Source organism: Protopterus annectens, chromosome 3.part1 (genome assembly GCF_019279795.1).
Source record: "Protopterus annectens isolate FY-2018-M chromosome 3.part1, PAN1.0, whole genome shotgun sequence".
In the NCBI taxonomy this organism is placed as follows: domain Eukaryota; kingdom Metazoa; phylum Chordata; order Ceratodontiformes; family Protopteridae; genus Protopterus; species Protopterus annectens.
This window is the reverse complement of record NC_056732.1, coordinates 300170489-300197366: the sequence shown is the minus strand read 5'-3', so window position 1 is coordinate 300197366 and position 26878 is coordinate 300170489. Positions and strand designations below refer to the sequence as shown.

Genomic DNA, 26878 nt, shown 5'->3' with positions numbered 1-26878 from the left:
ATCTTGATAAACTCAAGTAGATCCAAATAGGCAGAATAGGTGTCCTGATTCATGGAGGGGGTCCTATAGCTGGCACTGACTTGAATAGTAGTCATACCAACAGTTAATTACACCTGAAGTATCTCCAGGGAATCATGCAGTCTAGGGAATCATGTTGTGTTACCAATCTGGAGGTGCATTTATCTTTAAGAATATTGATACACTGCCTCCTTTAGTTTTCACGCCATTAGTTTGTGGTCTCAACGTGTGGAAGGAGGTGTAGCCCGATATAGCTGAGGTGCTCTCCACAGCCTTGAACCAGGTCTCTGTGATTGCACAGATGCCTATGTCTTTCAAGGTGAGGACTGTTTCCAGTGAAAGCAGTTTCATGTTAAGATACCTAACATTTAGCAGCAAAACCTTGAGGTTGTTTTTAGATGGAGTTCTTATGTCAGAAATGTTGTCCTTGAGACACTGCCTAAAAAAGAGACTATGAGGGTGGCAAGAGCCTTGGCCAGTAGCCAAAATCCCAGGGATGACAGATGAAGACTGTGAAGACCCACCACTGCTAACTAGTATTCAAGGAGCCTCAATCCTCACCATTGGCAACACTGGGGGACATTCACTGAGAGAATGGCAGATACACAGACAGTATTTCTAGAAGCAGCTCTCTGGATCAAGTGCAGTTTCCCTTAAGAGCACACAGAGACCACAGTCAGTCCAGGGCTGGTTATTCCCTCTTTCTCCAGATCCCCAGTAAGACTTGCCACTGGCACAGCTACAGAGTTGTGTCCTTAGCCAGGGTTCCAAGTCAAGTCCTCCAACACTCTTTCTATCCAACCAGTGCTTCATGTCCCTTCTCAAGTAGCTGACACACACACACTCTTGAATATTTGTTTTACACACATACACACCTGGGAAAGGCTGGCATAGATTTACTAGCTATGTCCCCTTCTGCCCAGACTATAAGGTAGTTATCACTGCGACCTGAACGTAAAAAAATAACAAATAAATATAAATCCTTCAGGATCTTTTTTTATGCGGCAGTTAGCAGGTAATCCCAGTCCTACTTTTCTGAATGGGGCATATATTCAAAGTCATTGACACAGTTTAATCAGATTTTTGTGTCATTTACAAGAGTCAATCATCCATCATATAAACCTTTTACAAGTAGCTAGCTAACTATTTTATTTTCTTCCATGAGACTCTGACTGGAAATGACAAGTATGCATCACACAATCAGCAGCTTTGACTATGGCCTTCTTCAAAACAATATCTGTACAAAGTACTTGTAAGGCCACTAGCTTGATACCAATTCACTCTCTTAGCAATGCAGACTAAATACCCACTCTAGGAACAGATCAGGATTTGTTTTTGCTGTTATGGTTATACACCATCTGCCCATGTTTGAGAGTTGAGGGTATAAATTACAGTGGCTGTGTGTGAGTACACTCATAAGAGCAGTATATGTCTTAATAGGATGATCACTTGTCAAGTACAGGGTCCTTCCCTGCACCATTCAATCCTTACAAATAGATTATGTGTTCTTTTTATGAAATTATTTATGTCCCAGCTACAGACATCCAGTGGTTGTCTGCTTTATTATATTATAAAGGTTAGCCCACAATGTGCTAGTATGCTTCCTTACTATTTGTTTTAGATCTGTGGAAAAATATACATAGCAATTCCCTGAAACAAACATATCTGTTAATTTTACTAAATGCTTTTCTTTGCCTTTGTTGGTTAACACGTCTTTGCTCCTCTATATTTCCCTAAGTTAATTTGGAGTAAAGTACTTATTCCATGGCATGGATGAAAGCAATACTGACTAGAGAGTCCAGGTGCTGGAGGAGCTAGCTGGGTGGGGGGAGGTGGGGGGCAGTCTGATCTGTTGCAATGCTGCTGCCTGGAGGTCAATCAGACAATAGGAGGAGGCAGCACAGGGAACAAAGACAGGTAACATGGCTTACATAGCAGCACATACTCTACAGTTGGACACCAATGCATCTAGAAGCAAAGACATACCACAGACCAGGATTGTAGGCCTCATTTTGATGGTGTGCATATCAGGCCATCACAGAGATGATGATAAAGGAGCACATGTTCCATTTACCCATTCCCACAGTGGATTCCAGTGCTGGAGGAGAGGTGGAATATACAGATGGGATAAACAAACAGATGTTCAAAGGGCCTGGAGGTGAAAAAGCTGAAGTTAAAAAACAAAAGGAGGTAATTTATTGGTATACTATTTAAATTTGTCTCCTTCTGGACCCTTAAAAAAAGAGCAGGATGAATGATGAAGTCTGTTTTACTACTGAGCCCTTTTTACCACCCATGGCTCAAGACTGTACCCCTGTGTCCCTAGGTACATTGATTCTTTTTTTTTGGGGGGGGGAGCTCTCTTTCTTCCCTCTGTTTCATACTATGGCTCTCTACCCAGTGCCCTACATCCATCACTGGTTATACTAGCCACCTCCTACTCCTGGACTCATCCATTTGGGCTGTAGCTGGTATGGAACCTAAGGGCATCTTGGGGGTCTGGTCATTGACATCTGCCATAACCAACCTCATTTCTCACCCTGGCTTGTGGCTATTGTGGTAATGTCCAGAGGTATGTGTGCAATGGAGATGTGCAGTGTTTCACCCCTCCTTAGTAGCATCTCAGCCATGTCTTGGGTCTATATTAGAAGAGCGAATGTTTAGGTGATCGAACACCTAAACATCGATCTAATATTGAACCACAGACTATCGAACCCCCCCCAGGGAAACATGCACATCAGCCCAGATACCCCCCACCCTCCCTAACTAAATATACCAACTCTGAGATCGCACAACAGTATGGAAATGGCAAAATCCAGCGAACAGCCAAGAGAAAGCTTTCCCTATGTTAAATTGGCCGTTCGCCATTTTTTGCTTTCTATATTAGAAGATCGATGTTTAGGTGTTCAATCACCTAAACCTTAGATCTTCTAATATAGATCCCCATGTCTTCACCCTCTTCTTCTTTTTGGACTTACTCCTTCATAGCAATGTCCCCAAACACCACTAGGAAGCATCATCAGAGACACCCAAAAGATGCCCATCTCTCATTGCTTATGATCAAGTGCCCAAGCCATTAATTGTACTCAGGTCAGCTGAGCTGTAGTTAGGGCTTTATCCATCCACATCACTGCAACAGTTACAGGTACAATAAATTGCTGAAAAAAGATCAGAGTAGGGAACTGATGTCTGCTTTCTACTATCATAAATTATGAGTTCCTGCTGTAACAATCATATTGTTTGAGACTTCTACTGTTGTGTTGTATATGCAACTGTTACCTCTGACTCCAAGATGCATTATAAGCATTATGGAATGGACAAGAGGAAAAAGAAAAATGACCTTGCATAGCACTGTATTTTTGTTACATCTATCAACAATTCATAATGGAATGATTGGTAAGAAAAATCCTTACTACCAGCAATGCAGTGGCTAAGACAAATAATGATTAATAATACAAAGCAAAGTTTAGCTGTCTTATTATCATAACTGTCAAATTTTTGACACAAGTAATCTGGACAAGACAAAAAAATGGGAGGACAAAAAGGCTCAAAACCATGGCCAGATTTTAAACATTGCTCTCATAAAATTTGAAAGTTGCTAGTACAAAATATTTTGCATCAGTGTGCATTTTATGAAGGACACAATGTCCAAAACTCAAATGTCTGTCATTATTTAGTGATATTAAACTTCAGTGTAGACGAGAGGTAACTTGGTACTCTGGTGCCTGGTGCTATCCCCCGCATCTAAGTTGAGGAAAAAAAATCATCTGTACTAGCGACTGTTTGCTACATCTGTAACAAGCACCTGCCACAATGCAAAGAGGACTAACATGCTTCAGTTCTGTGGGAGACCTCTTTCTCGTCTTTCAAACTATAGCAACTGCTTGCAACATTTGATGCAAACAGCTGATATGGAGCATTAAAGCACTTCAATTCTGGACTGGACTTTTTGAAAAAAAGAAAAAAACGTTTTCTTTTTAGACTATAGCACACACCACCTGCTACAATGTAGCAATCAGTTTATGCTACAAGTCATGCCATACACAGAGTGTTAAAGTGCTTCAGTTCAGACCACAAATGCCAGACTGACATTTAATGCCAGTAATGCACTCACGACTGATCAACAGCTGCTAATCGCACCCCTTAACACTTTTTTGGTCTGGGTGCCAGCCCTATCTACCTCCATCCTAGCTACTCTACTACCTCAATGAATTGCCAAGAAAAACACAATTTTTTTGATGAATAGACCAAAAATATGGGGAAAAATCTGGACATTCTGCAAAATTCTAGACAGCTGAGAGATATGCATGTAATTTATTAGAAAATGCTGAAATATTATTTTAGGTACTTCTTTCACTTTTTGTGATCATACCAAAATAACTATTAGCCCTTCCAGAGAACTGTCAGTTTTCTTATAATGGAAGACATTCTCTGCCTGTCAAACAAATGTCTTGACAGTTGAGGTACACATGTTCTTTTTGGCAAAAATGAGTGCAGTTGAGTTGTATGATTGTGTGAACGTAGTGGGGGGAATCATGTATGAACAAGAAAAATAATGTCTGATAAATTTTAGACCTGTATCAGAGAAATTTAAATGAGACACAAAGCATACTATTAAATTAAAGCACGCAGTGAAGTCAAGACAGTAATGATTAAAAGTCTCACCTGTAGTTTGAACAAGTGCCAACTGGTCCAGAAGTCTCACGAAGCATAACCTGGGGTGAAGCGAGGGATGAAAGGAGAAATCCAACTGCCAAAACTACAAGACTTATAAAAGTTCCTGGAAAATATAACATAAAATAAACATTAAAGCTAAATTGAATTCAAGCTGTACAAGAACACATCACATCAGATTAGCATTTTTTAATGAACACTAATAAAATAGATTTTGGATGTCAGATTGTGCAGCAGCAAAGCCACTAACATGATACTTAAAAGACTGTAAGGGCTACAGATCCAACTATTCAATAGTAGTATCTCTTTTACAGTGTGATATTCAGATGGGAGTCTTTCCCTGAAGAAAGACTCCAGATGCTTTTATCATTAAAGAAAAGTGAGTAAAACAGTTCTTAATGCTCATTAAAGTATTTATTATGTTGAATAACTTTAATATGTGATCTCCAGCAGAAGCGAAGAGAATGGGTTTGTACACTAAAAATATGGAAGAACGAGAAATTAAGAAACAAACATGGCCAAGAGACCCCTATTCAAAAGTTATCTCCACCATGACATAAATGTAGAATATTATATGTGACCAGTTCAATTGGAAGAGGCATCTTATACAAGTATTCCCCAGATCTGAAGACATTCAAGGGAACATTGAATTGGCTCCAACCAATGGGATTATCATCATTAGTCTGATAGTCTACCCATATAAAACACTGTAATCACTTGCCTCTGAGGGAGTCACATACCCTCTGGCCAATTACAGCATATGATGGTATTATGCAGTGTGCTCACCAGAACAGCATCCATTTTATGACTATCAAGGAAAAAATTAATAACTCTCCAGTGATGGCAAGAACCACTGCAGTCAGTCAATGAGTATGAAGGCACTGCAGTCCTGAACTACTCCTATAAACTAAATCCTTTGAAGCAGCTAACGAGTCTACTTTCTCCAGCAGAAAAAAAATGTCCGGAAACTGGAGCAAAAACACCACACTTATTAGTTCCAATTACTGGAACCTTAAGAACATGCAACTAGATGATGAACATTGAACTGACAGAAGCTGTAGTACCTATGATGCTTATGTTCAGCTGGCTACATGCAGATTTACATAGGAGGAGGTGTGGAAAAGATTCACAAAGACAAACACTGAGGTATCAAAGCACAGGGCTGTTTATTCTAGAGTCAGGGAGACCAACAAAGTCTAAAACTTAGTTATTTGTGAATCATAAATAACTACAGAATATATGTAAGATAACTTTTGATATAATGAAGAAAAGCCTTTTTTTTCTCTTTTTAGGATAACTTTTGATATGATGAAGGGAAGCCAGATTTTTTTTTCTCTTTTATTAATGTAATTCAGAAAAGAATGTTAATCTAATCTAGGAGTTCTTTTTCAGAGTTTTCAAAATTATGAATAACCTGGTATCAGGAATCTTGGCAGCTGCTAAATTATAATAAAGTTACTTCCATGTCTGCAATATTTGCTGCATAGCACAAGTTCTAGTGGCTGGGTGTTCAAAGTGTTTGTACAAAGTACTTATTAAGGCTTTCTTTTATGGAAGAAAAGGAGTGCTCTGGCATCCCTACTGACTTTTTCATCATGTACAGAACACCACTAAAGCAGGGCTTTCTGAAAAGAATTAGTGGATGATGAGGATTCACCATACTTATCCCATACCTGCAGTTGGAATTTTTGATTTGTTAGTTTGTATAAAAGGGGTGCTCTGGAGGAAATTTGAGAAAAATCTATTCTCTATCATGGCAAAGAGAAATCATTAACTTGAAGCAGAAGCATAGCTGACTGAATTAGCGCCTTAGGCCAGTACTATGAACCAGTGCCTCATCTGCTCAGCTCTTCAAATACAGAGAAAAAAAAAAAGCATTTCACTGTAGTAACTGATAAAGTTAGATCTACACCCCCCCCCCAAGTAAAGAAAAAAAAAAAGTCGTTCCTACTACTGGCACACCAACCAGGCAGCTAGATGTCTGACACTGCCCCTCCCTCCAGCCCCAACCATTCAGTCCCATTTTGTGTCCTGCCCCCAAACCTCTCTTAATATATTTTATTAACAAAAAAAAAATTGTTTTTTTTAAACTGTAGCAAACAGTTGCTAAAGTTTATACCTACATTCATGGAGCACTTCAGTGTTCAGGTTTTAGTAAATTTTATTTTTTACTTTTAAGCTCTATCAAGCAGCTGCTACAGTTTATACCATACACAGAGTGTTACAGTGCTCAGGTTTGATCTCAAATGTAATATTGTTTTTTAAAAGCAGGTACTGATTTAAAGAGCAGTTGGGATTGGCTGATTGTGCCCCCTACACTTTACACCTGGGGCTGCTGCCCCTCTCAGTCTACCCCCTCCCTTACTGTGCTACTGACTTTAAGCACTGAAAAGAAAAATGAATGAATGCTCAGACCTGTGGGTACTTACCAGGGGGCTTGTCTTTAGTGAGACATGTCACTGGAATGGAAAGGAGGGAGGGAGATATTCACAAGCTTTGTAAACACTAATCCTGAAAATGTATTAGAAAAATCTATCAAAAAGAGATCATCATTATTAAAGATCTGAACATACAGCATGCCAGAAAAAGATTTTTAGAATTGATTAATTGTGCCACAAAGCATACTGGACATTTAGGAAAACCAACATGGGCATACACTTCAGGAAACGATCCACTTCTCCCTCTTGGACTGGTGAAGAAGAAGGGGTCAGTGAATAAAGTTAAACAGTCTGTGAAGAAATGGGAAACATTTCTAACACTATGCTTTTAGTCCACTTCAGTGGCATGAGAATCAAGGACTCAAGACTAAGTTCACCAAGTAAAAATCCCAGACTGACACAGGATAGGAGACAGCACTGATTACAATGCACCTAGGGTTTGTACTTAAAACAGGGGCCATGGAGAAGCCTCATTTTCTTACTCTTGGTGACTGATGACCTTAGTGCCACTCTCTCTAGATTCTCACTTGGAGAAGATAAATTAACAAACAAGAAGGTGATTGCCATGTAACTATAGTACAATACAGGAGAAAGTCTGGACTCCTGCTCCTTTACCTTGTATCTCTCTACCTTTTGCTTTTTTTCACTTGACAGGCTAACCTACTGAAAGATAATGTAAGTGATGTATTTTCTGTGGTCATTTCCCTGGTCCACCTCTAAAAGGAGGCAGGTAGCAAGAGAAGCCATGAGCTTTGACTAGCATTCGGTTCAGGAGGTGATAAAGAGATTCACCATGAAAAGGTCAAGATTAACAATGTAATTTGTTTATTTGTTCGACTCACATGTGTGACATCCTGCATATTAATTAGCTTATAATGTCAAATATCATACTGAAGAATGAGTAGTAGATATTATTCAACATCCTGTTTCATCTGCCTGACATTTCAGCAGTATGAATGTATGCAGTTCAGTTCTGCACAAAGCTGCAACTCACATATTTGCAGGGGGGCAAGCCGCCACCTGCACCCCCTATGGGGGGCTGTGTCCCCCACCCTCTGCAAACTATATATTACAATTCTGAGATCGCACTACAGTGAGGAAAAGGATTAATTTCCCGATCCACACTGTACCGTGATCTCTGTTCTTACATCGACCATGTATCAGCGAATGCACAGTGGCATTTGCTGTACAGTACAATCGGAGATTTGAAGGTCAGCAGTATGGAAATCAGCCAACTTCCATTCGACATTCCCATTTTCGCCAAACCCTCATTCTTCATTTTGATGGTAAACCGATACAGCAGCTAGGTACATAATGTAAGGGTCCAGTGTAATAAACAACTAGTGATGCACTTGAACTATATTCCTAAATATGAACAAGTGCCTATTCATACCTTTATACTTCCTTACCCCGCCCCTTCAATCACTTCTTTACTTTAACCAATTTATCTCCACTGACTTCATATTGCAATTCCTGTCTGAATTATACTAGCTTACCTTTAATTGATATGCTGTATCTATTGTTAATATTTTCATATTATGTCTAATTTGGTATAATCATTTAAACTGTAGATGTTTTTGTATTATTTTTGAAGATTGTAAACATTTTGTTTTTAAAATGTTTTTGTAATACTTTGGAGCTTTTCTCACCAGCCGTCTGCTGAAAATGGGCACTTACCCAGTTGGATTTTCCCGGCAATCAAATGTCAACAAATAAATACATATATTATTTCATAACTTGCTACCACAAATCACTTGAAAAGCTTTGGTAGCAAAGTCTTAGACTTTAGCTTTGGCTGTGAATAAGAGCTCTTTCATGTGAAGAGATCCCAACAAAGAAGGCAGTGAGAAATAACTTAATATTCTAGAAAACAGTACACCACTTAACCCAGGTGCAAAGAATGCTGGTCTTGTTATGGGGATACTAAGTGCTGGCTTTAGTGGTGTAAAATTGGATTTTTTTGAGTCTAGCACCATACCTTACTTACTTGGGGGTCTGTTCATTTTGGAGTGCTATTGATGCACACTGGAAATACACTTTACCTGTTTTTCTCATTGAATATACTGATAACTGTGAACTGGTAACAATTACTTCAGTAAAAGATGCTGATGCTTCCCAAGTTGCTCCAGAAAAATACATCTATTGCATTAGCAATGACCTAATCTTTAATACCAATAAATGCAGTATTATGAACGTTGTCAAGAGTCACATTGCATTATACTCTTCTTTGAGATCCAAGAAATGGTCAAGAAAAAAGTAATTATAATACTGTGTCTTAAGTCTGTGATGTCTCAATGGCGCATGTAATTGACCTTCATTGCAAAATACAAAAGATAACTCGGAAATCATTTAACAAATGAATGAATTACAAATGTACTGTGGCAAAGTGAACATAGAAAAGACAATGATATAAATAAATTAATATTTCAGCAAAATTTAAATTATTACCATGCTATAACGATTAATGCATTGTTGCAGAATAATACACACTGCAGACTTTGAAATAGTATTGTTTGTTCTTGTTTCCATTCATGTTTGTGTTTGATTCGGATCCAAATAGACAAATTCTCTGTAGAAATGAATTAGATGAATTAAATTCCACCCATGTCAGCTGTAAGCATGAGTACAAGAAAGCTGCTAAGACAATGACAGAAATAGATTGTCAAACCGCTCCTAACACACATTCACAATCCATAAAATGCAGATGAGACATTTGCTCACCTTTTTCTCCTTTAAAGATTATCAGGCTTTAATTTTTATCATGATAAGTCACATATAAACGGAGATATGTTTGCTTCCACATGGGTATGTATAAACTGAAGTTCTGTCTAGGCAAGACTGCAGATTGAACAATGTGATGTTCATCATTAGATCATTGCTGCAGTAGCCGTAATTATATGTGGTAAATCTGTCAAATATTAGATGTTTGGACAGTCTGAAAAGCTTTGGGCTTCTTTATTGAACACCATATATCTGCCCTTGGCACATGAGTATGTGCTGGTATAAGAGGGATTTATAGGAATACCAAAAAAACAGAACTTTCTTGCCACAAGTTAAATTAAGCATACTTCTTTTCAGCTCAGCATTGTGAGTTTCAGTGGTTGACTTCAGATACAATTTTGGGCTGATAAGTATTTGGGTTGGTGATCATTCCTTTTCTGTATAAAACATTTCGTTAAAAAATTGTTTATAGTTGTCAGGAAAGATAAATATTACTGATTTTGACAGATTCCCTATAAGGACACCCATTCTTCCAATGTTTTCTAACTATGGAATCACATGATACAAGGTCCTGTCAAATGTGCCTGGCTTTTAATCCCAAAACCTCAAGAAGCAGACAAAAATCTTTAAAACTTTTTTTCTTGAAAACAAGCACCTTAAACAGTTGGCATGTGAGACCATGATGACTGAATCTCTTTCAGTAATCCCCCCAAAGGAAAAAGATAAAAAAAAACAATGTTAAAAAGATGCCCAAAGAATCCCATACTTCATTCACTTTTCTGTGGTCTGGGCCTGATATCTCCATTGAGGTGTTTTTGTAGCCCTCATACCATCAGTCTGATTCTTCTAGTCCCTCTGGCATGTCTCTTTTGCTGGTCATTAAGGTCCAGGATTTAAGCACATCTAGGCAGACCATATGTTAGACTGCTGCTGATAAAGAAGAACCTAGTATTATCACAGAAGGTAAGGGAGATGTTCACAAGAATTGTAGAGAGGTCATCAATACCAGATCCTTTGATGGAGATTAGGCATTTGAATTTTACCCTGAAACTTTACGGCTGGAGACCCCTAAAAAGATGACCTAAAAGACAAAACATTTGGTTCCCATTTTTCCACCATCAATGCAAAAACTTTCTGAACGAGACTGGTATAATTTTGCACCTGTTTAAGGCAAGTCACTCATTTTAGCCTTCTCTTCCAGTTTCTGCACCAGTTAGAAGAAATAAATCCCACTTCCTCAGAGAAGGAAGTTATTTCTGACAAAGCTATCTCACCCCCTGCCCCCTTGAAGAAATTTCCAGTGGGGACATTATTTCTTAAATAAAAAATATTTCAAATGGGAGGGCAAGGAAGTGTCAGAATCTCAAGAGATGTGAAGAATTACCAAGTATGTATTCCCCTAAACCAGTAGCTATTCCCCTGGTTTTAGGGACTTTAGAAGATGCATTTGCTTCTGACTCTGTTTCTTCAGATTCCCAACCCCCTGCCACTATGAAATCAGACATATTTTACAGAGCACCTGACACACACATTTTTTGTATAGAAACCCTGTGCAGACTCTGCTATTATTTCTCCTGATGATTGTAGATCTGCTTAAGCTTTTTTTTGCAACTAATCCTGTTCCAATTGCAAAGAAAGCTATTCTTTTGACAGATTTTAAAAACGGTTTATACATTTTCCACTCTGGTATTTAGAACTAACTACCAGACTCATAGTTCCAAATATGTTCTACCTATGTTTGTTAATATGCAGCAAATCTTCCCTTCACTTCCAACTACTGAAAAAATATTTCGTTGAGTGCAACAACTACACTATCTTCTCTGTGAAACAACGAAAGAACACAGAGGAAATGCAGTGTAGGCTCCAGATAAAACATTTATTGCAATACAAACTCGTCGTGGTCAAAACATAAGATTTCCATATAATAAAAACAAGAATGTAACTTGACTTTTAAAACTGGTTTTAAAAACTAGTTAAGCGCTTTCACCAACAGTATGTTGGTTTCTTCAGAACTAATTCATCTTGTTGTTCTAATGTTTAAATAAATTTTTTGGTGCCATAATCTAACTGCCACCCTTAAAGTAACATAACTCCATTCTTTTAACATGAGTGCGCTCAATTTGTTTCTAAATACATTCTCTTGTGCACTTCTTTAGCCCTATGGCTTATTATATAATGCATCAAGTTTTAACTATATTAAATACAAAAAATACAAAGAATGCATGTAAATACAAGTAAAATAAAATTAAGTTTTTTAATAAAACATACTGTACTATATTTTATTAGTATATCTAATAAATTATATATGTTTAATTAAGTGTGCATCGACTGTATATATTTACTACCTTCAAAAACATGTTCTCCATCTAATTATGACATATACCATCCTATCAGATTATTCACTTGAAATATATTGTTGCTGTTATTCTATAACCCAATAGTTATTTCTCATATTCTTAACATTTTGTTCAACAAAATTGGTTTTATTGATATGTTATCATTCAGTCCTGGTGTGTTTGAGGCATCCGTAAAAAGTTGCAACCATACTTCTCTATAGCTTAGAATCTTCTTCCTATTGCCTCCCTTCGGATTGTGTTTTATATGCTCTAGTATAGCAAATTTGAAATTGTGTTCTACCCCTAACCTTTCAATATGCCTGTAAAGGGCATTATTACCATCCTTTCCCTTGATGCTATACAGGTGATCGTATATCCTCTTCTTAAAGGATCTTTCGGTCTTACCTATATAGTATCCGGGGCATATTTTACATTTTGCCATATATATATATATAACAAAATTAGTGTTACAATTTCCAGATTTAAATCTAATTTTGGTCTTATTTATATTGTCCAACATTAACTCTCCTCCATTATAACCCCACACTGGTTGCAATTACCACATTTTTTAGTGGCCTTATGCTGATTTTCCATATAGCTGCTGTCTTTGTTCGTCCCACTGTTCTCTAACAATCTTTTTAAGCTACTTGCCATTTTATATACAAAAAATGGTCTGTCTCCTATATATCCAACCAGATTGTCATCTACCATAAAAATCTTCCAATGTGTTTCTATTATTTGCTTGATCTGGTGTACATAGGGGCTATACTCTAACACACATGCTCGTTGATATTTCCCTATGCTTTCTATTTTATTGATGTTATTTGCCATGTGTCGAGTTTCGTAACTCCCTAACAGTGGTATATATATTTTTGCCCCATTGTTCAACAACATACTGTTTGACATCTCCCATCATTTCCTTATCAAATCCTCTTTCTACAAATAGGCTAGTCACATATTCCATTTCCTCCTTCACATCTTCATATCTTGATGTCATACGGGCTACCCTTATACACTGCCCTTTGTAGATGTTATATAATAATTTTCTTGGATGATTACTCGTGTATTGTAAACAATCATTAGAAAATGTACTTTTCCTATGTATGTTTGACTTAAATCCTTCACTATCATGTGAAATAAATGTGTCTAGGTATGCTCTTCCAGTGGTACTAACTGAACAAGTAAATTTTAAAAAATCGCTGCTGGAATTCAAAAAGGAAATGAATGTGCTTAATTCTTCCTTACTACCTTTCCATAAAATGTAGATGTCATCCAGGAACCTTGTATAATGTTTCACGTGTTTGAACATATTGTTAGGGAATATCACTGTTTCCTCCCAGTCCAACATAACTAAATTAGCGAATATGGGGGCACATGCAGAACCCATTGCTACACTCCTCTTTTGTCTATAATACTCTCCTTCATAATAGTTATGTTCAAGGACCATAGACATACAGTCCATAATCAAACTTATCTTATCCCAATCTATGTTCGTATGTTTCCTTACACTGTTGCAGAAGGATTCCAATCCAAGATGTTTAGGAATACACAAAAATAAATCTATAACGTCAATCGTTACATATATAAGCTTATTGAAATCTTCTTGTATGGGGAAGTTGCCTAGAAAATCCCAGGAGTCTTTAATTAGGCGAGAAATATGGTTATAGATGTCTTTTAACCATGTATCTATAGCTACACCTAATAAAAATATTTTTGCTTGACTACCTGAAACAATTGGTCTAAATGGGGGGTCTGTAATACTTTTGTGTATCTTAGGAATCTCAACTAAAGTTGCTAACACCGGATGTTGTACTTTTAAGAAATTATATACCTCAGAATTGATTAGATTATCTATCCGGAATTCTTCTATGAATGAGTCTATACGCTGGTATGCTATGTTAATCTCATTCAAAGATACTGTTTGATAATTCCCTGACTGTGTTAATAGAGCAAACATTTTGTTGGTGTATTCCATTTTATCGTATATAACTACTCCTCCCCCTTTATCTGGTTTCATTATATGAATTTTTTGGTCCCCTTTTAGGTTTTTTAATACTTCCCTTTCTCCTGATGTCAAATTATCATGTATTTTCTTCCCTTTATTTTTATTCTTAAGTCTGTATATGTCCTTAAGTACATGTTTTTCATACAGGTCAACTTTAGGGTTTGTAGGTGGAATATATGTACTTTTTTTCTTTAACTTGTTTCCCTTATTAGCTATCTCCTGTGATCTATACTTATTCTTATCCTGAAAGAAAACAGACAGATTTAATTTCCTCGTAAATAATTTGACTTTGCATAATTGATCCACTAATCTAAACTGAGGTGTTGGTATGTACTTCATACCTTTTGATAGCAGATCAAAATGTGCCCTGTTTAAAGTGAAGTTTGAATAATTATAGATTTTGAAATTGTTGTAGCTATGAATCACCCCATCTACAACTATTTCATTGGTGTTAACCTCTTCAACCATTCTTTCCTTTTGTTTAAATAATAATTCCTCTGCTTGTTCATGTCTTTGTGTTTTCCCGCCTGATTGTTCATCAGGTGTTGTTTCCCTGTGACTGTTATTTATCTCCTTTTCCAATATTGTGGGTTCCACCCTCTCTGAAAATTTTGCCTGTAATTCCTATTGTTGACATGTTCTGTTCCTCTTTCATTATCCTTCCTATAACTTCCTCTGTTGTTAACTTCATCATTTGTTTTTTTGTTTACCATTATCCTTTCCAATATCTAGTTCCTTATCTTTCCATATGTACGCCCTGTTTTCCTTGTATTGGGTCATGTCCCTAGATAATTTTTTACATTTTTTCGACAATCCTGTCCGTGTCTTTTTTTCCACTACCTGAAATTGTTTGTTACATAAATTTTCCCATTGACCTAATAACAAATCACTGACTATTCTGTGATTTAGCTCTTCAACCTCTTTAATTAAATTTGATAATTTTTCATCATTAAATTTGATCAATAAGTTCATATACTTATATCCACATTCATTAAATAATTGGTTGAATTCATTCCTACTACAACTGGTGGTTTCTAACCCTATAGGCTGTTTAAAAAAACGCAGTCCCATTGGTACTATTTTCAATGTCAAACACTTATGTAAATAAGCATTGTCCATCTTAATACTGCTTATTACACTCAATTTTTTCCCCAACATGTAAATACTATCCCTTACAGTACATTTGTTAAAAGTTTTAGTATTACTTTGTTGCTTTGTTTTGTCATAATTATCAAAATCACAATTGTGGGCGAAAAAAGTTTGTAACTGTTCGTTGTTGTGATCAGCATAATTAACTGCTGTGTTTGCTTGATCCCTTGTACCTATGGGTGTGTTAGAAAAGGATTGTGTTGGAACAGTACCTTTTGTTTTATTAGTGGTCTTCCCCCTATGTTGGAATATGTGTGTCCTCTCTGGAATAGCCCTTTTGGGCTTAGTTCCTATACGTTGAGCTTCTTCGTCCACTTCATAGTCGTATAACGAGAAGTCAAAAGTAAACCCCGTGAAGTTCAGTTTCAAACTGTCACGTAGCTGGCTCGGAAATTGTAACTCTGATAAGTCTATATCACAGTTTCTGTCTAGTCCTACTGCTTGTCTTTCTTGTCCATTAGGTATCTCCAAAAAAGTCGATGCATCACTACCTTGTGAGGTTCCTTTCCGTTTACAGAGTGGTTCTGCAGAGACCACTGTTTTAGTCTTATTCGCGTTGCTTTGCTCCCCCTCTGTGCTGTTGATTACGCTCTTTGATTGCTCATTGTGGGGAAATTATCAAACAGTATCTTTGAATGGGATTAACATAGCATACCAGCATATAGACTCATACATAGAAGAATTCTGGATAGATAATCGAATCAATTCTGAGGTGTATAATTTCCTAAAAGTACAACATCCGGTGTTAGCAACTTTAGTTGGGATTCCTAAGATACACAAAAGTATTACAGATCCCCCATTTAGACCAATTGTTTCAGGTAGTCAAACAAAAACATTTTTATTAGGTGTAGCTATAGATACATGGTTAAAAGACATCTATAACCATATTCCTCACCTAATTAAAGACTGGGATTTTTTAGGCAACTTCCCCATACAAAAAGATTTCAATAAGCTTATATATATAACGACTGACATTATAGATTTATTTTCATGTATTCCTAAACATCTTGGATTGGGAATCCTTCTGCAACATTATAAGGAAACATACGAACATAGATTGGGATAAGATAAGTTTGATTATGGACTGTATGTCTATGGTCCTTGAACATAACTATATCTATTATGAAGGAGAGTATTACAGACAAAAGAGGTGTGCAGCAATGGGTTCTGTGTGCGCCCCCATATTCGCTAATTTAGCTATGTTGGACTGGGAGGAAACAGTGATATTCCCTAACAATATGTTCAAACATGTGAAACATTATACAAGGTTCCTGGATGACATCTACATTTTATGGAAAGGTAGTAAGGAAGAATTAAGCACATTCATTTCCTTTTTGAATTCCAGCAGCGATTTTTTTTAAAATTTACTTGTTCAGTTAGTACCACTGGAATAGCATACCTAGACACATTTATTTCACATGATAGTGAAGGATTTAAGTCAAACATACATAGGAAAAGTACATTTTCTAATGATTATTTACAATACACGAGTAATCATCCGAGAAAATTATTATATAACATCTACAAAGGGCAGTGTATAAGGGTAGCCCGTATGACATCAAGATATGAAGATATGAAAGAGGAAATGGAATATGTGACTAGCCTATTTGTAGAAAGAGGATATGATAAGGAAATGATGGGAGATGTCAAACAGTATGTTGTTGAGCAATGGGACAAAAAATATATACCACTGTTAGGGAATTACGAAACTCGACACATGGCAAATAACATCAATAAATTAGAAAGCATAGTAAAATATCAACGAGCATGTGTGTTAGAGTATAGCCCCTATGTACACCAGATCAAGCAAATAATAGAAACATATTGGAAGATTTTTATGGTAGATGACAATCTGGTTGGATATATAGGAGAGAGACCATTTTTTGTATATAAAATGGCAAGTAACTTAAAAAGATTGTTAGAGAATAGTGGGATGAACAAAGACAGCAACTATATGGAAAATCGGCATAAGGCCACTAAAAAATGTGGTAATTGCAACCAGTGTGGGGTTATAATGGAGGAAAGAGAGTTAATGTTAGACAATATAAATAAGACCAAAATTAGATTTAAATCTGGAAACTGTAACACTAATTTTGTTATATATATATATATATATATATATATATATATATATATATGGCAAAATGTAAAATATGCCCCGGATACTATATAGGTAAGACCGAAAGATCCTTTAAGAAGAGGACATACGATCACCTGTATAGCATCAAGAGAAGGGATGGTAATAATGCCCTTTACAAGCATATTGAAAGGTTAGGGATAGAACACAATTTCAAATTTGCTATAATAGAGCATATAAAACACAATCCGAAGGGAGGCAATAGGAAGAAGACTCTAAGCTATAGAGAAGTATGGTGGCAACTTTTTACGGATGCGTCAAACACACCAGGACTGAATGATAACATATCAATAAAACCAATTTTATTGAACAGAATGTTAAGAATATGAGAAATAACTATTGGGTTATAGAATAACAACAACAATATATTTCAAGTGAATAATCTGATAGGATGGCATATGTCAATTAGATGGAGAAAATGTTTTTGAAGGTAGTAAATATATACAGTCGATGCCACTTAATTAAACATATAGAATTTATTAGATATACTAATAAAATATAGTACAGTATGTTTTATTAAAAAAATTCATTTTATTTTACTTGTATTTACATGCATTCTTTGTATTTTTTGTATTTAATATAGTTAAAACTTGTAATTAGAATTACAACTTGATGCATTATATAATAAGCCATAGGGCTAAAGAAGTACACAAGAGAACGTGTTTATAAACAAACTGAGTGCACTCATGTTAAAAGAATGACGTTATGTTACTTTAAGGGCGGCAGTTAGATTATGGCACCAAAAAAGTTATTTAAACATTAGAACAACAAGATGAATTAGTTCTGAAGAAGCCAACATACTGTTGGTGAAAGCGCTTAACTAGTTTTTAAAACCAGTTTTAAAAGTCAAGTTACATTCTTGTTTTTATTATATGGAAATCTTATGTTTTGACCACGACTAGTTTGTATTGCAATAAATGTTTTATCTGGAGCCTACACTGCATTTCCTCTGTGTTCTTTCGTTGTTTCACAGAGAAGATTCCCTTCACTTCCAGTAAATCTTCCTTGTGTGATGAGTTAAACCTTTCCTCCTAGGCCAATAAGCATTCTATTAAATGTGCTCACTATGCAGTAGATGCTGTATTCCGGGCTGTTCCTCTGTTACTGTAATGTAGAGAAATGTATGGCTTAAACTATAAAATTGCCCTGATACTGTTAAAACTCAGTTGCTTAATGCTTCTCTTGATTGACGCAATATGTTTGGCATTTCTTCAGCAGGAGCATTAAAAAAATGAAGGAAAGGGGTAAGCTGATGCCAAAAGTCAAGCAACTTTTATCTCCTATCTCTGAATACCAGAGGAAGTACCCTTCTTCTTATGGTCCCTATTTTTAGTTTTTTATTGGATTTTCAATTTGTAAAATAATCACAATATTTACAGTCAGAGATATGGGACCATAATAAACGAAAACAACTTCAACTAAACCACACACACAAAAGAAAAAAAATATTTACAGGAGTGTCCATTAATCATCAACTCATTCAAGTTATACATTACATTAAATCTAAAACACAGTTATATTCACTTGTCAAGCAGATCTCAAGTTTTGTTCATGCATTGTAGCAAGAGGTAATCCTGTTGTTCTTTTCCAGATTTCCTATATTTGGACAACTGCCTAATTTTAGCTCCCTCTGTCCAAGACACCCTAGCAGCTCTATGATTCATTATTCATCTCTTCAGCCCCCTGGGTTTCAAACTAAATGTGAAAAAAGTCTTGATGATCTGTAGTCCTATCTCGCCTTCATTCTTACATATGGGTTTGGAGCCGATCCTTGACTCCGACTCGGCTGATTACAAAGCTCAGAGTCTCTTAGTTGGCTCGTGGCAAGGTAGGTATCGCATAGTGCACTAGTAAGAATCCCCAGATCTCATTTGCCACTTCTACGAGTTCAGAAGTGCTTCTTGCTTTGCCGTGGCTAAGTTGCATACTTTTCATTATTATCATATTTTTACTGATTTTTCTTCACATAAATAGCTAGTTATACTTAAAATTACAGATAGTTTTTTCATAGGTCGTTTACAGTAGTGTTCTTTGCTATTTACTTAGTTTAGTGTTGTGAACTTGTTGGCCGTTGGGCCGTTTGTTGTTCTCTGTGTGGTATCCTTCTGTGTGCTAGTTTTTGATATAGTTCATATTACTGCAGGTCCACGTTTGAGTTAGGACCTTGTTTTTTACTTTTTTTATAGTTAGTATATTGTGTGCAGTGTTGTTTGCCTTTTTTGAATAGTTTGCCTGCTGTTTAAGATTTTAGATTTTCTGGCTTAGATTTCTTTGTTTCCACAGCTAGGTCCGTTTAAGTTAGAGGATCTAGTCCTCTGTTTAACTTTGACTCTTTCCTCAACAGGGCTAGGCCTGTTTTAGTTATAGGACCTAGTCCTCTGTTGTCTTTCTCCTCTGTGTGCGTGTTAGTTTGTTGGGGCTAGGCCTATTTAAGTTAGAGGACCTAGTCCTTGTTGTAGCTGGCATGCATCTCTTAAGGGCGAGGCCCGTTTATGTTAGAGGACCTTGTCCTCCATTTTCCTGTTTCATAGAGCTCCTTGTAGTCATGTCAAAGGAATCCAAAGACCATAAACCTTCGGGTTTTAAAAAGTGCTTTAAGTGCTCCCAAAAAATGTCAATTACAGATGGTCACAGTAATTGCGTTTATTGCCTTGGAGCTATTCACCTGCAGGAAACTTGTTCTTTCTATCACTCCATCAGCTCCAGAGTTCTTCAGGAGAGAAAGAACAAATTCATTCTGAAAGGTCTCCTTAAGCCTTCCTTCAAGGAGGACTTAGCAAGCTCTTCTTCATTTTCCAAGTCTCATTCATCAAGAAAAGAGAAGATCAAGTTGGCCAAGTGAAATTCTCCAGCACCAACTATTTTGTCTGAACCTCCTCAGAAAACCTTAAAACTGGATAAAGCTTCTACCTCTTCAGCTCCACTGTCCTCGGAGCTGGTTGAGGTTGTCAATGTCGACACTGCAGTGTTGGCTCCAAGTTTTTCGGAGCCGACTACTGAAAAATTGCATCACCCAGAGAGCATTTGCTGGTCTCCCCAACTTTACAATCTCCCATTTTACAGAGATCTAGGTTGCCTACCTTGCCATCCAGATCCTCCAAGAGCTTTTCAGAAGAGGATGTAAAGAGAGTAGGGCTTAGACTCTTGAAGTCATCTGCTTTACCAAAATTGTTGTTGGCTCCAAACCGGTCGGTTCCGTAGCCATCTAAGACCATTATTCCTGTTGTGGTTCCTCCTCCTCCGAGCCGAGTTGGACCTTCAGAGCTGGAGATTTTGGTACCGCTTGTTGTGGAACCCTCAGTTCCAGCTCCCCTTGTGGCGGTCTTGGAGCAGAGTTCTGCTGCAACACCTTTGGTGCTGTCCGTGGTGTCTGGGAGCCGAAGCTCACCAGTCAGCCCCAACAGGGACGCTTGGACCCAAACTTCTTGATTGCTGAGTCTACCTCTCGGTGCATTGGCTACATTGAGCTCGGACCCTACATCCATCTCATAGCGGATCGCTTTGGAGCCAAGGACTACCTCCATTTCCTCAGAACCAGGGGTGTCTTTGGAGCTGGAGAGATCTGCATTCAAGATGATGAGGAACGTGCTGTCCTGGTCATCAACTCCTCGCAAGGGTACCGATACTCTCCCCCTCAAGCACCGACCTCTGTCTCAACACCTTCTCGCTCTCTTGGCAGCAGAGACCCACAGCCTCAGGAGCCCCCACTGGGTGGCCTCCAGTTTTCCAAGACCTCCCCAGAATGCCCTTCTGAGGAGCCCCCTCAGAAGAGGACATGCAAGAGGAAGCACGTAGACTTCCCTGGATGAGTCCATCACCTCAGACACTGACCTCGAGGAGTCAGAAGGGTCCCCCAGGTCGTCCTCTGATGATGTCTCCTTTGTAGACATCTTAGAGATCCTGAAGCAGAGAGGTGGCTGGCCCACTGTCACCCCTTCTGATGAGGTGTCAGTGTACCTGAAGGCTTTCAGGTCTCAACCTTCAGCCTCTTGGGTGTCTCCACCTTTTGATGAACTCATGGACCTAGTTAGTCGAAAGGTGTGGGAATCTCCTGGTGCCATGGAGCCAGTCCCCAGAAGACCCAAAAAAATTCTCTCAGCCTCAAAATAGAAAGTGTTCTTGTCCAAGGGTGTGCCTGTAGATGCCATGGTGATGGCAGCAGCCACTAAGAAGAAACTAGTGGAGACTTCTACATCTGTCCATCTACCGAACAAGGAGTCTTGAATGATGGATAGAAATGGGAATCTTATCTTCTCTTCAGTGGCTTTTACCCTCAGATCGCTGAACTATCTCACACATTTTATTAGGCTTCAGAGAGATCTCCTCAAGGAGCTAGGAGATACTCTTCAAGGTACATCTACTGAAGGAGTCCCTGAGAAGGTGACTGCTCAGTTGTCTATCTTAAATTCCATTGTGAACTCCTCCATGAGGCTGATATCCTATGCGGCCGATGGAGGGAGTAGGGCAGCGGGTCCGGAGTTTCCCTTAGGAGACACTCCTGGATGCGCTTATGTAATTTTGCAAAGCCTTTCAAATCTACCTTTACCAATGCCCCCTTTGATGGTTTTTCTCTGTTTGGACCAAAGGTAAAAGATACACTCACCAGGAGCAAACAAGAAGGGAAAACTCTCTCTGCCAAGGGAGTTAAATTTACCGTCCCTTCTAGACCATACCTCAAGGGTCACAGAGGCGGTAAAAGGTGGTTCAAGAAGTCCCAGTGATTTTTCCCGGATGCACAAGGTGATTCCTCCTTCAGAGGCAGAGGAGGAGGAGCTAATGGTAGAAGTCACCCTAGAGGCGGGGGGGGGGGTCCGCAAAACCAGGATGGCCACGATTCCTCTCGTGGCCATCCCTATCAGTGCTCCTGATGTGGGCTCCAGCTGTGCTTCTCTGCAGCCAGTCGGGGTTCACTTATCTTTGTATCCAGAAGCCTGGCTCAACATTACCCAAGACAAGTGGGTACAAAGAATAATCACCAGAGGATACTCCATACCCTTCTTTCTTCCACCCACACTCCCAAGAAGATCCCAGATGTTCCACCCAATCACAGGGATCAAGTTCAAAAGTTGCTTTCAAAGACAGTCATCCAAACCGTCCCCACAGAACAGATAGGATTCGGAACTTACTCCAGATTCTTTTTAGTGCCAAAACGAATAGGGGACTAGAGGCCCATTTTGGACCTCAACAAATTAAATGAATCAGTAAAGAAAGCCAAGTTCCGAATGGTAACAGTGCAGTTTATACTCCCTTTGTTAAGGAAAGACAATTGGATGTGCTCTATACACCTCCAAGATGTGTACTACCATATAAAAATGGACAGAGCATCAAGGAGTCATCTACGCTTCCAGCTAGGAGCCAGTCATTACCAATTTTGTGCTCTGCCCTTTGGTCTCACCACAGCCCCCAGGGTGCTCACCAAATGTAGGCGGCAGTGACAGCTCACTTGAGACGTCATGGATTCCAAGTGTTTCCATACCTGGACGACTGGCTCCTGACTGCCACCACCAGGCACCTACTCCTACAAGCCAGGGATTCAGTCATCCAGCTCTGTTCCCAGCTGGGGATTATGATAACTTGGGAAAAGTGTGTCTTATCGCCCTCTCAATTTGTGACTTTTATATGTGCAGAAATAGACACAGTTGCCATGTTAGCTTGTCTCCCTGCAGACAGAATTCAACAGATTTACAGCTTGCTTCCTCTACAGAAAGTCAAGGCAAAGACCGTGCTGAAACTCTTAGGGACTATGGCCTCTACCATAAATCTAGTTCCACTAGCCAGATTGCATATGCAAATTCTTCAATGGGTATTTTTTTCCCAGTGGTCTCTTCAACAACTGCCTCTATCTCATCATATTCTTATAACGGAGTCTTGCAAAAAGAACCTTCATTGGTGGATTCAGCCTAATCAGCTGACAACAGGAACACCCTTCCTCTCTCACCAACCTGTTGCCACTGTGACCACGGATGCCTCCCAAATAGGGTGGGGGGGATTATCTAGGCAGGACTGTCCAAGATACATGGTAAGATTACGAGGCTCACCTGCATATCAATGTCCTAGAGATGAAAGCAGTGCTTCTAGCATTGCAAGCACTTCATAACTTTCTTCCCTTGGGGACGATAGCAATCCAGTCGGACAATATGTCAGTAGTATGGTATGTAAACAAGCAAGGAGGAACCAGATCTTGCCCCCTTTGTCGAGAGGATGTTTGTGTTTGGCAGTGGGTGATATCTTCCCAGCGCTTTCTAGCAGCAACGCATATCCTGGGGACAACCAACGTGATAGCCGCCAAGCTCAGCAGGGCAATATTGATGCCTCATGAGTGGTCTCTGAATCAGAAGGTAGCAGCAGAACAGATTTTCCACAAATGGGGACAGCCTTGCTGCAATCTTTTTGCCAACCTGATTAATGCCAAATGCAGCAGCTATTTCTCCCTTATCCCCCCTCTGGGGGAGTCACCGAGAAAAGCGCTTGTTCACGATTGGCCTCTGGGACTCCTTTATGCATTTCCCCACTTTCCGCTCATATCCAAAGTGATCCAGAAAGCAAAGTTCTTGGGAAGCAAAAGGATTCTGATTACCCCTTATTGGCCTCATCAGATTTGGTTCCCCTTTCTCGGGCCTCATTTCCTAGACGATCCATGGACCCTAGATTCAGTTCCAGACCTTTTGGCATACATGTCAGACTCCCTTCACTCCTGCCTCCATACCCTCAACTTGACAGCATGGCTGCTCCACTTCCATCTCTAGTCAGGATTCATGATTTTTCACCTGCTGTGACCCATATCCTTACGTCTTCACACAAACCTTCCACTAGGAAGTTATACACTAACAAATGGAGAAGATTTTCTATCTGGGCAAAAGGGAAAAACGTGGATCCTTACACAGCATCTATCCCTGTGGAATTTTTGACTGAACTTTTCCATCAGGGATCAGCTGCTGCCACAATTAGGGTCCAACTGGCAGTGATATCAAATTTTCATTTGGGACAACATGAGCCTAATGTGATGGCCCACAGATTATGTAAAACTTTCCTTAAATGTGCTACCTTGCGGAGACCTCCTTTTCAGGAACCTGTACCTTTGTGGGATCTAAATTTAGTTCTGTCCAAACTAACTTCCCACCTTTTGAGCCCACACATTTATGTCAATTGAAGTTTTTGTCTTGGAAAACTTTGTTCCTAGTAGCTATCACATCCGGTAGGCGGGTATCAGAGTTGCAAGCACTGTCAATCAAGCTTCCTTATTTGATTTTCTAAAAGACAGAGTTTCCCTTCATACAAATCCTTCCTTCATCCCTAAAATTTGGTCTCAGACTAATTTGAACCAAATTATAAAACTGCCTGTATTTTTTCCTAATCATTCCAACAGTGCAGAATATAAATTTCATCAACTTGATGTTCACAGACAGTTACGGTTCTACCTTCACAGAACTAAGGAACTTAGAAAATCAGACCAATTGGTTGTGTCCTTTTCTGAAACTAGAATAGGTCTGCCAGTCTCTAAAGTGACTCTATCTAACTGGATCTCCAACTGTATTTCCTTTATTTACTCCTCCAATGAAAAGAACCTCTTGTTCAAGATTAAGGCTCATTCCACAAGATCCCTGTCCATGTCTGCTGCCTTTCAAACCAATTGATGGTATTTGTGGAGCAGCAACTTGGGCTACCCCCTCATACCTTTGTTACTCATTACAAATTGGATTTGACCTCCAGGGGTAGAGCCTCCTTTGGTTCCATGGTACTCAGATGTATATTCCCGTGAGCCACCCGAGAAAAAGGTACAGGGACGCTGTCCCATATGTAAGACCGAAGGCGAGATTTGACTACATGACATAAAGAAGTTATGTACTCACCATAAAGTTCCATGTTTGTAGTCCATCTCACCCTTCATTCTTATGAACCCACCCACTTACCCCCCGTCTGGAAGGATCTGGAGACAGGATAGTGTTGCCTTTGGTAGGGTGGATACCTTTCATTATTGTTATTCTTTCTGGATAATCTTTTCTATCTCTCTTATAGTTAGCAGCAAACAAATTCTGGGGATTCTTACTAGTGCACTATGGGATACCTACCTTGCTACGAGCTAACTAAGAGACTTTGAGCTTTGTAATTGGCAGTCGGAGCCGAGGATCAGCTCTGAACCCATATGTAAGAATGAAGGGCTAGATGGACTACAAACATGGAACTTGAGTACATAATTTCTTTTTTAAACCCCTCCCATAGGTTAATGTTTCTAGAGTGTCTTCTAGACACCTCTCTATCCACTTCTACCTCTATCCATACAAGGTAATATCTTTCCAGATTCACTTTTATGAATCTGGCCTATAAAACATGTTCACAGTAAAACAGTTTCTCAAAATTCTGGGATTAATGTCATTGTCTATCCTAATGGTACCATTTTGTTGACTTAATATAAATAAAATCAATGGTACTTTAAATAAATCTGGGTCCAGCATCTTTATTCCTTAGCCTTTCAAATTCCAGTGCGCATTTTCATCAAGCAGGAACTCCTCGGTGGTTCAAACAGGTCTTGCTAAATCCATGCCTTCCAGTGTTATGTTGTCCTACCTTGCCTTCATTCTTACTGGTTGGGGCTCAGAACCGATCCTCGGTTCTTACTTGGCCACATTGTAAAGCTCAGTCTTCCACTTGGCTTGTGGCTGAACACCCTATCCCATGAAGCACTGGTGTGTTACCTCAGATCTTATTTGCTGCGAAGCAAGTCGGAGGTCTTCATTTTTACTGTGGCTAAGTCTACATTTTTTTCTTCGAATATTTCTCCTTTTAGAATTTTTCTAGTTGTATATTTATCCAATAGTGTGTTAGCTTACTCTAATTGTGAACTATCTCTATTTTACCGCTTGGTTACTGTTTATAATCCCTTTTGGCTATCATTTTTCTCATTAGGCCTTCTCCCTATCCCGTTATAATTTGTTTTAGTGTTTATCCATACAAGTTAACTTGTATTTCTGCTTGCTGTTGTTGTTAGTGTGTGTTGCTCCCTGAGCTGTTGGTCCATTTAAGTTAGAGGGCCCAGAGGCCATTTAAGTTTGAGGGCTACCCCTTTCCCTGTGTGTCTTACACTGGGTGTATCCATTTAACTTCGAGAAACTCCAGCTGTTTTAAGTTACAAGGCAAATGAGTGTTCCCTCTTTTGTGCCTTTTTTCTCTTAAGTGTGCTTTCTCTTTTCTATGGCTTTTGTGTGCTGTGCTTAGATATATACATAGAGTTTTTTCATATTATTGGTGTGCAGTAGTTAGTTTTCTTAGTGAGTATTGAACTTTAGGGTTAGCTTTTTTATTAGTGCTTTTTATATAACTGTAATAATGTCAAAGGAACAGAATTAAAGTATCTGGTTTCAAGAAGTGTCAAAAATGTTTACAGAAGATGTCTTTGACTGAT

At 38.6% G+C, this 26878-nt stretch overlaps 1 protein-coding gene across 1 annotated transcript in view; it reads right to left on the bottom strand.

Moving 5' to 3' along the window:
* Positions 1-26878, bottom strand: part of SLC2A13 (solute carrier family 2 member 13) — a 2419048-nt gene that overhangs the window by 578178 nt on the left and 1813992 nt on the right. Inside the window, exon 6 of the mRNA XM_044066204.1 lies at positions 4684-4798. Coding sequence (XP_043922139.1) covers positions 4684-4798 — 115 coding nt within the window. The remainder of the gene's footprint in view (positions 1-4683; positions 4799-26878) is intronic.